This window comes from Talpa europaea, assembly GCF_964194135.1.
Source record: "Talpa europaea genome assembly, chromosome: 6".
Classification (NCBI taxonomy): Eukaryota; Metazoa; Chordata; class Mammalia; order Eulipotyphla; family Talpidae; genus Talpa; species Talpa europaea.
In genome coordinates this window covers 57,807,926-57,822,422 of record NC_140072.1, presented here as the reverse complement: position 1 = coordinate 57,822,422, position 14,497 = coordinate 57,807,926, and the positions used below count along the sequence as shown (strand labels likewise).

Sequence of the window (14,497 nt, the reverse complement as noted above, 5' to 3'; positions counted from 1 at the left end):
TAGCACATTCTTCATCAGTCACATTACAATGTGGAAATAATCACAATCTATTAAGATATGACAAGAAGTTCACCAAAACCTTATAGAGATTTTTAAAATATAGATTCACACTTATTATCATAATTGATGAACTTAATTCTAAGTATATACTGTGACTTCAGATATTAATGATGGTAGAACATTAAAATAAACACACATATATGAAGGGATCACATGCTATTTAGCTCATAGTGTTATTTTATTCAGAAAGTTTAGAGACTATTGTTCCACACCAATACTGCCCAATAGAATTATCTGTGATGACAAAATATTTTCTATCTGTTCAAAATTGTATGCAGTAGCCACAAGTGGCTACTAAGTAACTGCTATGTGGCTAGTGTGTCTAAAGAATTAAATTATTTTATTTAATTTTAGATAATCTAGATTTAAGTAGTACTATGTGACTAGAGGCTGCATTATCAGACAGCACAGCTCTGGAACACTGATAACAGGTAGCCACTACCTCAAAACAAGGAGTACCCAACATGCAGCATGCCCTCCTACATATCTTTGGCCATGTTATTTTCTCTGCCTAGAATGTTCTCCCAATCTTATCCATCTTCTAGCAGTAAGTTCTTATTTTAGAAGACACACCTCAAATATTACTTTTCTTTAGCTTTCTTGACTATTCCTCACCCCACAAAAGTAATTACCCCTCATGTCTGTTCCCCCTAGCCCTTTTACATACCCCCATTATTGCACTTGGAACTATGTGCTCATGTGCCTAAAGTTCTATGAATGTGCATTCCCATGTCAAGGAAGGGCCATGTATCATTCATCTCTCCATGATGTCCAACACACGGTGAGAACTCGGTAGCATTTACTAAACATAACAATGAATTAACCAACAAAACTTGATCTCCCAATTCATACTGCAGTATTCCTTCCACCACACCAAAAGATGACTCCCAAAAAGTAAACTTGGAGGCTCGTCTTTGCTACTTCCCAGGGCAGATACTATGCCAATGGACAATACCTTTTCTATTATTATTGTTTGGCTCTTTCAGATGTAAATCACACAGCAATTTCTGAGCCTCAAGCAGAAGGTAGATGGTGATAATAGTCCACTTTATGAAGTGCCAACTTTCAAATACTTCAAGTTAAAATAACTGTTCTGGGGGGCCTCCCAGGTGGCGCAGTGCTATAAAGCTGTCCACAGCCTCTGCAGTGCGGGTTCAATTCCTGGCCAGCCAGGGAGATGCCCATATGGTGCCACAAAACTCTCCTACCTCGCTGCTGCTACCCTCAGCGGTGTCTTGGGTCAGTCTGCCTGTTCTGCTCCCCGCTATGTCTATGGTGAATCTCACCCTCCCACGCCTCTGGTCTGTACCCCAGTTCTTCTATAAATAAAAACAAATCTTTAAAAAAAAAAAAACTGTTCTGATGTGGTAATCTTTTTTCATATGTATTTTATTAAAATTCATCACACCTTTCCTATGAACTCTACATGCAGTTTTAAAACCTATTGAGGTATAGTGTATGGCTTCCCCCATACTCTCTCTATGGGAAACCCTTTGGAAATTGTTTCTCTCCATCTCTCAATAATACATGAGCATAACTTTGTTAGAAAGACCAGAAGAAAGACTTTGACCATGGAATTGTTTATCTTGGATTTCATGTCTGAATTCTAGATTTGGTTATATTTAGCAAAGCTAAAACTGTCATTATGCAAAAAAACCAGGAAGAAGACACCATTCACAAACCACCCCCTGAAAATCTGCAGATGCCACTAAAATCTAGACTTCCAGCAGGCAAAGACATCTGAAGTGGGAGGGATCAAATTGGTGCTTGCGTCAAGAGAAGACCTGAGGTGCTTATAACTAACCCTTTGCCTAGCACAAAAGTTTCCTACAACCTAATTTCCTCTTCTTTTCTCTCTCCAACATACCTTTGGCTGTGGCCAAACATGCTCACTCTCACCCGTCCACTCCTTTCTATAACATTGGTCATCTCACCCCCTTCCCTGCTTCTGCTTCAAGCTTCTTGCCACTCTTCAAATCCTTTCGACACAAGCCATTTTCTAAAGTCTCTTCATCAACACCATTAGCTCTGTTCACCTGGTTTCTAACTAGTCCAGCAGGGGTTCATGTATGAAGTCTCTCATTTGGGAAGTGAAGGCTCTAAGTCATGAGTTCAGGCATATGGCTATTTCTAGGCTGGAAAAAGGGGAAGATTAGCTTAAGTTTGAGGCACAGAGGAGAAAAGTACATACCAGACACTATTCAATAGTTAATCAAAAGGCCCAGGACTACTGAAGAAAGTTAGCAGCAAGCACAACTGGGAGGCAAATATAAAAGAAATCCACTCCACCATCCCAAATCCTTCTTTCAATGATTCTGGAAGGGAAACTTGTACTAACAAAAATGGTAACACTAGACTAGGCAGTATTCCTGGAATCCAACAAACTGTTTCACCACTCGACACCTTTGCATATGCTATTCTCTCTGCTTAGAAGGCCTTGGGTAATCCTCATCTAGAACATCTAGGCAATTTCCATTCCTGTTCAAACTAGCACTTCATCTACAAACTCCCATCCCCCAGGCCCTTTCTTTCTATCATCTCATAACATCTTTAAATCATCTGCTATACATCAAAGGCCATGCTAAGTGCTGGGTACTTATCTTAGGGATCTTAAGTAAGTTTTAAAGTGTTTTTTAAAGGCTGGATCCAAGACCCATTAATCTTTCTTAGTATCTCTAGAGCCTAATACACTGCCTGCCATAAGACATCATTAATAAATGCTTACTAAATTAATACATGCATGCATCACATTGATACCACCAATATATTATAAAGATGTACCTGCTAGGTATGTGTGTTTATTTGTGTGTATGTGTGTTTAAAGTGGCTTCACACACATTTTTTTAGACTCACTGACCTTGCTCTGCAGGTAGGAGAAATTATCAGCTTACTGATAAGGAAACTTATTCAATAGTTCTCATTAGCCTCAGAGCTGGATTCCTTTAGTGTGAGAAAATGGTCCTAAAGGGCCACCTGAGCCACCTATTACAGAACCAAATCAGTTCTGGAATGCTGTCTTGGGCAAAGCAGATATTCAACAAAATTATATATTTATTATTTAAAAACTAAGGCCTCATATAGTTAATGGGGTATGATAAAAGTACAGCTTTTTAGTCCTTCTTGGAACACTACTCCAATTTTCCCCATGAATTCACTCTGGAAGATTAAACCAAATCTCCCCTTGACATCACATGTCCATTACCTCAGACATGATTTAGCATTGCATCATGGCATCTTCACTGAAGAAGAAAAGAGAAAATATCCTCCCCTGCCTAAAAATAGCCACATTTCTGAACTCATAACTAAGAGCCTTACTTCCCAAATGAGGGGCTTCACAAATAAGGCCCTGCTGGACCTGTCAGAAAAATCAGATGAACAAAGCTGACGCTGCTGATGGAGAGATGGCAGCCCAGGAATGTCCCTGTTCTGAACCTTGGGGTTCTTGTAGTCCCTCATGAGAAAGCATACCACATCAGGGAATAAGGGATAATCAGTGGGATGTGATGATAACAGGATCTGAATTTGGAGCCTATCACATCACCCTCCCTGAAACTGCCTGGTCACTGCCAGGAGCACTTGAGGTACAACTCTCATCATCCTTAGACAACTCTGGGACTGGCAGGTAGGTCAACACCTGGGGACTTGAACAGGATTCAGGAAAGAGCATGGCTAGCCTAAAACATCTGATAATGCCTTAAGGAGCTGGTAAGGTCTCTGCAAAGAACACTTGGTTCTGTCCATCCACAATAAAGGAGAAGAGCTGATGCAGGTTGTTGCAGCCAAACTAGACTTCACATTGCCCTGCACTCACCCTTAACTATATATAGGTATAAAGTTGCTGGAAAATAGCTAATGTTTATTGAGCACCTGAAACACGTTAAATAATTTCTATACATCGCCTCATTCAATCTTCAAGTCCACCCTATATGGCGGTGGTTCTTCAACTTTAGCTTACCAGAATCTCTCCAGAAACTTAAGGAGTCACACCTATGGTTTATAGAGTGAGGCCTGAAAATCTGCATTTCTAGCAAGATTCCAGGTGATGGTGCTGCTCCTGATCCAGGCTCCACACTTTGAGAACCACTGCCATGGGGACACAGGCTCAAGAGTGACTTGAAATGTCTCATTCAAGGTTTCACAGCTAGCAAGAACGGAAGCAGAATATGAACAGCCTGACTCTAGAGACAATGCTAGTAACCATGTTATTGTATATGTGTGAATGTTTACCTTGTCTTGGCAAATTCACTGACAGTTCTTTAAGGCAGACATCACACTTTAGACCTTCTTATGTCCCTCTTAGAACCTAGTAGTATATGTGTGCTTGGTAGGTGCTACATAAATACCAGCTCCTACATAGCTATACTCCTACGAGCCACCTAATCAAATGCAATTATAGTCAAAGAACATAAAGAGAGCAACACTACCAAACCTAGTTTTATAGGAGACTCTCTCTTGCTACAATGTGTCTCTGTCCATTCTGTCACTACACCTGGAAAACGCCTACTCATTCTCAGTCATTTCCTGTAGAAAGCAAGTCTTGGCTCTCTAAAATTGGGGGTAACTATACCCTAAGCTTAACTCCATGACAGCACATATCATTCTGTTATACCTGGCTGTTTTCCCATCGCTCCAAGTAGTCTGTAAATTCCAGCTTCTAGTGTAATATCATTTACCCAGAGGTTAGCACAGTGCCTGGCATATCACAGAACTCCATAACTATTTGTTGAATGAACGAATGTGGAGCTGCAAGTCCTAAGCTCCACTTAAAAATATCACAACACATGATGTACAGTTCTGAGGGATGAATTATGGAGAAGAAGAGGGCAGCTTAGATGATAACAAAGACCAATTTTACCTTTTCTCTACCTCATCACTCAGACTCTGAGAATAGCCTCAGAGTGGTTAGAGTAGTACCATCTATAATGAGTCAATATTCAAGCTAAACAAAATACTCCTGGGCTATAAGGTCAGCAGAGGCCATTCAGAGGAGAGGACCCCCTATCTCTCCTGTTTTCTCTCACATACACTTCTCCATCCCACTGCATTCAAGGGTTTTGGCACTGGGATAAAACAGACAGATCAAACTCAAGGGTGCGGATCTGGCAGCGGGCACAGAAGCATCCCCATCCTGCACCAAAGCCGACAATGAAGGATCCAGAGGGACAGTGACTCAGGCCTCTGATTAAGTCCAGCCAGAGCAGTACTGAGAATAGAAAAGAGCAACAATTTCACAAGGACATGTCATATTTTTTTAAAACCAATGTCTTTAAAGTAACAGCTTCAACCCTAACCCCAGAAAACCGGGCCCCCACTAATTCCAGTGCTTATTATACAAGCTGAGAGTCAAACACAGCTGCTTCTTCCCAATATGCCCTCACCTGCAACATTTACCATGACAGGCATTTCCCAGGCCCAGGTCGGGACCCTGCTTTCAACCTCAGCTTGCAAAAAGCTTCTTCTCCAGCTAATAAATTGTTCCACCACCATGTTGCAGTAATAGAGGCCTCCCCCTTCCTCCATCCCCTCAGTCCATAACACAACCTACAGCAGGTTGGCCCCATCCAATTAGTTCGAATAGCTTCATGCCAAGGAAATTGCTGCTTTTATTAAAAATAAAAGCACACTAGGCAGGCAATGGGCTGTGAAAAGTATGAGTCTAGCATAATTATGAAGGTCGAGGTTAAGGTTACAAAAAGAGATATGCAAAGATTTCCAGAAAGCCTGGGGGATAGATATATATCTACATATCTATAGATATATAAATGAACACACACTAGGAATTTATACAGCAGATCTAAATAAAATCATCTCCAATAGAGGAAAAATGATACCTTTCTCAAGTAATTCATTTGGCTGAAAAAAAGTAAAATAATAAAAACTGAAACAGGAGAAAGAAGGGCCTACCAGACTGATTTCAAAATAACCACATTCATTTCCTATAATTTCTGTTATCTTAGCTATACCCTGGGGACCTGATTACAGTCAGGTCAGGAAACAAACCTAGTCAAATCCACCAAGAGACTTCGATCTTAGAAAAACAGATTCCCATTCTCCAAAGATCTCTTCCTTCAAAGCCTGCTCATGCAAGTGAAAAAGTTGGGTAGGAGGAGGAAAAAACCTCTCTCTTCCTTACAGCTCCTCCATCTCCACCCTTCAGCCTCACATCAATATTTCAAGTTTTTGGAGGATGACAAGCCCACCACCCCGCATTTGAATGTGAAGCTTTACACTTCCACACCTACGTTTTCTCCTCTGATCTTCATAATTTGCTGATGGAGACAAGAATTGGCTTGTCAAAAAAAAATTTTTCAAATAAAAGGCCACTGAGGCAAACAATTTCTGGCAACCTCTCCCAAGCCCGTAAGTCCTGTCACTTTAAAATCTGTTTTAAATTTCTCAAGGACAATGATTCACAGGGCAAGAGAAGGGGGAAGGGAGGGCAACTGGTCAAAATCATTCATACATTCAACAACTAGAAACCAGAGTCTTGCTGCATCAGCACAAGATTTTAATTTACGGAGCACTGAAAGAGTCCCACCATACCTTCTGCCAACACCTCGTCCACCGTGACCTGCTGCCGCCCGATGCCAAAGACCCTTCCTATGTAGCCACTGCCCAGGCCCGAAGTGCTGCTCCCTCCTCCGCTGGAGCCGGAGCCCAGGCCAGAGCCTCCCTGCTCTCGCCGGGAGTCAAAAAACTTCTTCATCTTGAGAATGGGAAGCAGAAAAGCAAAATACCGACGGTTTCTGGATTTTTTTTTTTTTAAAGAAAACAAGAGATCCAAGGATTTCTCGGATTTCAGCGCCGAGAGGAGCCACCCGAATCCGACCGTGGGGGTGGGGGCTGACGGAGGATGCCTATAGGAATATGCGTGTCAATCGCGCGGCGGTCCCCTCCTCCTCTAGAGAGCGATTCGTGTAAGTTTAAACCTGTGATGACAGAGGAGAGAGGATGAATCAGTAACACACTTAAAAATTCAACTGCTGAGTCCTGCGGGGGGGGGGGGAGGCAAAAGCCATCACCCGGGGGAAACGCTTCATGCATTTTCTTGGCGTGAAGACCATGGGGCTGAAACCGCGTCCCCGGTCCCAGAACGCAGGACCCCCGGCTCGGAAAAAGGAAAGATTCGAGCCGCCTTGGGCAGCACCCACCCTGCCCGGCACTGCCTCCCCCTCCTCCGTGGTCTCCCCGCCGCCCTGCGCGGCAGCATCCCGGCGGCACCCACTTGAGACGGTTCGGCAGCCGGCGCCCAGCTACCAACCCCGCAACATTGTCACGACCGCCCAGCCGGCCAGCTACGCGGAGAGGAGGCGGCGCTGCATCGAGAGCCGGGGCCGCGTTCGGCGCCCGCCCGCCCGCCAGCTGATCCCCAGAGCGCCCGGCGGAGACTGACCCGCCGCCCCTCCCCCGCGCGCGCTCCCGCCCGGCTCCATCCACCCAACCAGGAAGTGAACCGCCGCCGGAAGTGCCTGTCGGGACGGCGCGGCAAGGGGCCGGGGCCCTCCTGCGGCCGCCGCTCTGTCGCGACGGACTGGAAGGAGTGGTCGGAGAGAAGGGGACCGGGTAAAGAGGTCTCAGTGCCGAGAGTTTTAGAGAAGAACGTTGATATCGCCCGACCCGCAGGGCATTCTGGGAAAAGTAGTTTGTTGCAGCTGGGTGGCTGGACTACAATTCCCAGATGCCCCCGAGGGGCGAGCACTGCGGTGGCGGTGGCCTCTACTCAGAGGCTGTTATTGGGAAAGTGCGTTTGTGTGTTTGTGGGAATTCGGTTATTTAAGCACGTACGGTAAAGAAACTGCCAGAGACTCGGGTTTCCACCCTGCTGTATGTTCCACCCTTCTAGAGCCATCTTATTTGTGACTTGACCTCCCAGTACTAGAGGTTCTGGGGGTTGTGGTTTCCGAACGGATGGAGGCTGACAACTGAAGGACGCGGCTTAACCGCTTAGTCCCCAGCCGGTCCTCGGGGGCTTACCAACGTCACCTGCGCAAGAGGTGCAAGACTGAAGGTGATCAGGAAAATTGGGGCGGCAGCTGGTACAAGACCACGCCCAAAAGCCAGCCCTAAAGTCAATAAAACTGGTGCCTTTCTGCCCCAACCTCACAGCTGTTTTTACTTTCAGACTTTATATTGAGAGCGGGCTCAGCGGTCAGCTCTAAGTTGGTGCTGTGAAAACGCCTATTACTAAGACTGTGTCTTGTCTGAGAATCCACCCGCGAGAGTCAAACAGAGAAACTTGAAGGGTGTGTGCAGAGAAAATATTTGGGTACCAGGAAATCTGGCCGGTTGGCTCTCACCCCAAACTTTAGGGCTTCTCTCTTGACAATGACCCTTAATTCTTCCATCTACTACTAGCATCTTCCTGACGCTATTAGTAGTCTGATATTCATTTACTCCTTTCCCACCAAGAACCCTAGATTGACCTTCTATACTTCTTTTTCACTTCAAAATTACCTTCTCGTTGCACACCTTAACCTGATGGCTGAAAGTGTGTGGTGAACAATGTGATTTACATCTGGCAAATGCAAAGTTTGGTTGATACCCTTCTCCATCCCTAAATATCCTGACAGATGATGCTGAAGATAACACGAAATTCCTGTCACATATCCCCCAAATTATGATTTTTCTAACCCCTGAGAGAGAGGTTTTTTTCTCACCTCCACCCTCCCTGATAACTAATTCTGCGACAGCCCTCTTTGCTTGTAATTCATCCCAGAATGTTTTCAGCAGCCATTTGAGAAGAGTAAGGAAGGGTGTTCAGGAGGGAAAAAAAAAAAGAAATGGTTCTTGCTTTCTCTAATCTGTATGTTGTTGAACTGAGCTCTGACTGGGCTGGCTGTGACGTAACTGCTGCTTTTCTTACTCCCGCCTTCCTCCCCTTCTCTTTTCCTCCTTTTTACTTTCCCCTCTTCTCTTTTTCCTCCTTTTTCTTCTTACTTCAAGTAGTGCCTTTGAGTTAACTTCCTGTGTAGGCACAGCATCTTTTCTTCTCGAGGGAGTCAATATTGTCACCTCAGTTCATGAATTAACGCAGCCATCTCCAGGGTGGATGCAGCACCTGCATTCCCTCAAAACAAGCCCACAGAGGCATGTTCTCTGCACTTTCCCTAAAAGGATAGATTTTATCTAAGGAAGTTAGGAACCTAAAAATAGATAGGAAAGCTCATTTGGAAATTCACTGACCTCAGTATTTCTCTGCACTTACTTTTTAAAAAGATGATCTGTTGGGTCTTCGACTCTGTTGCCATCTCAGTTTTTACTTTTCCAGACTCCTGATGCTAAACTAGGCCAAATTTACACAACTCCCAAGTCTCACTTCTGAGATGCCAAAACTTGTTTTTATTCATTAGGGACAAGGTAGCTAAGGTATTTATCAAATACCCAACTGAGCACTTTGATCAGAATCTGAGGAGGAGGCTTTAAAAAAAGTATGCCTTTCCATTCTTTCACAGACTAATGATTATAATGTCAAAACTCAACAGTTTTTTAGTATTTTGCATATATTATGTAATATAATCCTCCCAATGACCCTATGACATAAAGTGCTATTGTTACACGCATTTTATACATAGGGAAACTGATTTACTATGCACCTTCCTTCCATATGCCAGTTGCTGTATTAAGCACTTAATGTATTATCTTGTTTAATCCTCATGAACGCATCACTGCAAAGTGGGTATTATTGCTTATTACATCAAAATAGATATTATTATTATATTATTATCCCCAATTTATAGATGAACACTGAAGACTTCATTAGTAGCAGAGGGACGCACATGATTTGTTAGGTTTGGAGGAAATGATTTAACCAGTGGTATGGCTAAATCATGTCACAATAAGCCCAGGTATGGCAAATGTGTGTTTGCATCTTAGAAGAAGTCAAAGAGAAGGGAATCAACATTAATTAATGATCTTAAGGAAGGTGGCACTGCCTTGGAGATTTAACCTTCACAATACACTTATGAGGTACCCATTACTTTATTGATGTGGAACAGGCTGAGCAAGGCTAAAGTATGTCAACTATTGCTACACACCCTGCACAGGACAGACTAGAATCAGAACCTGATTGACCTCAAAACCCACATCATTTTCACTATACCATGCAGCCATCCTATGTTGCAATTTTTAACCCTGTGGAATTAATTAGAAATGCAAATCGCCATACCCAATGAAGACCTACAAATGGGGGAGAGGGGCAGAGGGAGCAGTTTCTTTTAGCCCACCATCTAGGTGATACTTTTTTTTTTTTAATAGAAAGATACTATTTTGTCTGGCAGCATGGACTGACATCCAGTCACAGAACTGGAATTGCTTCTTGGTGCACATGGCTTTGGTGACCTTGAGCACACTAAAGCACACAGTTTGCTCAGGAGCCAGTATTTGCCACTGTGGCAGTGTCACTCCTCTATATGTCCCTGAAGCAGTTACATGGCCAAGCTCAAGTTCGTATGGGACTTCTCAAAGCAGTTGAACTTTCGGATGTAGTAGAGGTAGGTAGTCTCGCAGATGACAGTGGTCTCTACATCTTCATCTTGGTCACAGCACCAGACACGATCTGCCCACAGATAGAGACATTTTAGGCATTTCTTGTCAATGTAATTACCCTTCATAGTTTCATTGGGTGATTTGAAACCCTGATCAGCATTCTTGTAATTTGGCAGGAATCTGTCCTTGCACATTTCTCCAGACTGGATTCTCTTATTATTTGAAAGATGTTCACCTCCTTTTGGTAGACACACAATCTTAGCAGTGAATGACTGCCATCTTCTCAGGCCACCCAAAAAAATACCTACTGATTCTGATAACATTCTCAATTTGAGAACCTGTCGAACAGAAGGGAAGTTGTAGCAAGCCTTTCCCTTCTTTAAAAAGAACAAGTTTTGTTTTCTGGTTAGAAAAGTAATTATATAAATTTTGAAGAAAGCATAAAGAATAAAAATCACCTCAGGATAAAAATAACTCAGATAACTGCTATTGAAATTTTGATCATTTTCCCTTTAGTATTTTTTTTTTTAAACTATTTTTTTTTTTTATAGAGGCATGCTTTATTTATTTATTTGTTTGTTTGTTTTGTTTTTTGTTTATACATGCACTGGGTACAGTCAGAAGCGCGGGAGGGTGAGAGAATTCACCAGAGCCAGAGCGGGGAGCAGAGCAGGCAGAAGGACCGAAGTACACTGCTGAGGGGAGCAGCGGGCTGCAGGAGAGGTCTGCGCGCCATGTGGGACCCTCCTCCGGTAGTCGGGGAGCAGCCGGGGATCGAACCGGCGCCGCAGAGGCTGCAGGCAGCTTCACAACCCAGCGCTCAACCGCTGCGCCACCGGGGAGGCCCCCTTTAGTATTCTTTTAACTATAAATATAGCATTGTTTTATTTTTTACTTATATAGACCAGATTAGATCACATGGTATATTTGGTATATACCTTTTGTCATTTAATAGATTCCCATTTCTATATAGCTTCTCCAGAAACATTATTTTGATGTTATTTAATAATCAATTCTTTACTGTTGAATATTTTATGGTTTTATTTTAAAATTTTACTGATATATACATATATGTTATTAGAATGAGTATCCTTATGAGGGCTTTTTTTATTTTTTTTCCCTAAAGCTAAGCTTTTTCATAAATGCAATAATTGGGTCAAAGGTATGAGTGTTTTTACAACTAGAGGCAAAGTAACCTCCAGGAAAGATACTGATTTGATTAGCAAATCCACAAGGTTTATTACAATGAACCAAATAAATATATTTCTTCCCTTCAATGAGTTTTTGGTCTTAAAAGAAGGCATTTAATCCTAGGAATCCCCATAACCTTGTGAACAGTGAGTTTGTGCAATTTAATAAAAAAAACTATCCTATTTTGATACAGGTAGAAATGATGCTTACTGCTTTCATTGTCATTGTGTAAGTTAGTGAAACTGAACACTTTCTCTCTTTAACCAAACTACATCTGGACCTTAGATTCTATCCTTTACTTGCTTGGTCCATTTTTAGCAAGAATCCTGATGGGTCAGTTAAACAACACCATAGCCTCTCTTGTTATTATCTGATCAACCTTGCTGTTTGATCCCTTGCCCTTACTTTATCACTCCTGCCCTCATCTCATCCCCTGCCTTCCCCTAATCACCATGGCATGCCTTCAGAAGAACCCCATTGAGTCAATCTAGCACGAATCCCTCTAGTTTTGATGTTTCCTCTTAGTAATTTCTTCATTCACTGACTCCCACCACACTTTTTGCCTATAAATTTCCATTTTTCCAGGTTGTACTTGAGCTCCATCTCTCCTTTACTATAAAACCCTCATTATAGTCATTGGATAAAATCTTCCTCAATGTCTTTAATAAGGTAATGAGCAATTTTTAATTTAATATGTTCATTTATCCATTAGTTATTAAGTAACAATTACATGTGAAAATGATGCTCAGAGCTGGGAATGTAATAATAAATAAGGTAGATATATTCCTTTCCTTACATTTTGTGATCTAGTACTTACTGGACATATGTATTCACTTTAAACTCACATGCTTTTTCCATTTTTCTGTTTCCACTTTTAAGAACTGACTTGAAAGTGCTCTTTCACTTATTCAATCAGTATATATAGAGAACACCAATGTTAATCACTGTTCTGGGCACAGGAAATAGGGTGCAGAACAAGATAAACAAGGTTTTTTCTTGTAAGAAAGCTTACATTGAGGTCAAGGTGAGAACACAATTAGTACACAAACAGGTCAAGAAGGATGTCAGATAGTGACAAATGCTATGCAGATAATTACTCTCAGGTTATGTGAGAGAAACTGAGTGACTACTTTTGATTGGATGTTCAACTTTTTATATATTAATGACATTAGATGAAGCCAATGTCCAATAAATGGAAAATCCCTTTTCCCAGTTTAATCCTAGCCTTTTAAAAATTTTGATGAAAGGTTTTTGTTACATCTTTCTTCTTATTATGATAATACATAATTATTTTGTAAAATTTGGAACTATAGAAAAGCAGGAAGAAAGTCAAAGTCAATTGATAGCATTACTAATTAGTAAACCCTACAACAGTTAGATGGTATTCTTCTTATCATTTTCAGTATGCATATATATTTACCTACCTACGTGTGTATAGTTTCAGTTGATATAGAATATATTGTATTACAACCATCTTTCTCTCCTATGTGCAAGGAGCTCTCCCAGGCACTGAGAATTTTTAAAAATCATAAAATAATAGGGCCTCCCTGGTGGTGCAGGTGGTTGAGCGCAGCGCTGTAAAGCTGTTCTCAGCCTCTGTGGTGTGGGATCAATCCCGGCTGGCCAGGGAGAAACCCACATGGAGTTGCAGACCTTTCCTGCCTGGCCCGCTGTTCCCCTCAGCAGTGTATTTCGGTCGGTCTGCCTGTTCTGCTCCCCACTCTGTCTCTGGTGAATCTTCTCACCCTTCCTCACATCTGGCCTATACCCATGAATGTGGGTATGAAATGTGTCTATTATAAATTTTTTTAATTTTAAAATCTGTTTTTAAGTTTATATTAGGTGGGTTAGGCAGGAGGGTGGTTAGAATGTTAATTAAGTAAATGTAAGGCTTAGGGGCCTCCCTGGTGGCGCAAGGGGTTAAGCACCGCACTATGAAGCTAACTGCAGCTACTGCAGCACGAGTTAGATCCCTGGCCAGCCAGGGAGCAACCCACATGGCACAGCAGACCTCTGCTGACTGACCCATTTCTCCCTTCAGCAGTGTATTTCACTTAGTCTGCCTGTTCTGTCCCCCACTCTGTCTCTGGTGACTCCTCTCATCCCCCATCTCTGGCCTGTACCCCAGCTCTTGTATGCAAAAATAAATAAATCTTTTTAAAAAAATAAATCCAAATATAAGACTCTTAGTGTGAAAGGTCTTTTTTTTACAAAAAGATTTATTTATTCATGTATACAAGAACGGGGTACAGGTCAGATGTGCAGGAGGATGAGAGGATTCACCAGAGACAGAGGAGGGAACAGAACAGGCAGACTGACTGAAATACACTGCTGAGAGGAGCAGCGGGTGAGACAGGAGAGGTCTGCTGTGCCAAAAATAGCTCTTATTTATTTTTAAATTTTTAAAATTTTCTTATATCGTTGTTCATTTTTGTGCAGTATTTGATTTCCCTCCTCAGGTATAGACCCCATAGTTCTCCGGCCACCACATCACCTGTTAACCATCACCATACACCCTTGCGTTCTTCCCTATTTCAACCCCCTTCCCTACTCCTCCCTTGCTGTATCTCTCAGGACTATGGTCAGTTTGGTAGTTTATCTTTTTTTTTTTTTAACCTTTTGTTCAGTTTATATAACTTGAAAGATCTTTAATAGGATTAGCATGCATCAAGAGAGAATAAATAATATTCCTGATAATAGTTTCCCAAAATTACCCATTCCCTCATGGGCAAATGCCCAGCCAAACAGGCCTGGCCTGAAG

General features: G+C 42.2%; 1 protein-coding gene across 2 annotated transcripts in view; it reads right to left on the bottom strand.

The window, feature by feature from the left end:
• Nucleotides 1-6,803, bottom strand: part of AAK1 (AP2 associated kinase 1) — a gene marked incomplete at its 3' end in the record, with an annotated part of 177,438 nt that extends 170,635 nt beyond the window's left edge. For both annotated transcript variants that reach the window (XM_084235555.1, XM_084235556.1), the window contains exon 1: nt 6,604-6,803. In XM_084235555.1, the coding sequence (XP_084091681.1) occupies nt 6,604-6,766 (163 nt within the window). In that variant the 5' untranslated portion in view covers nt 6,767-6,803. The remainder of the gene's footprint in view (nt 1-6,603) is intronic.
• Between the last annotated feature and the right edge of the window lie 7,694 nt (nt 6,804-14,497).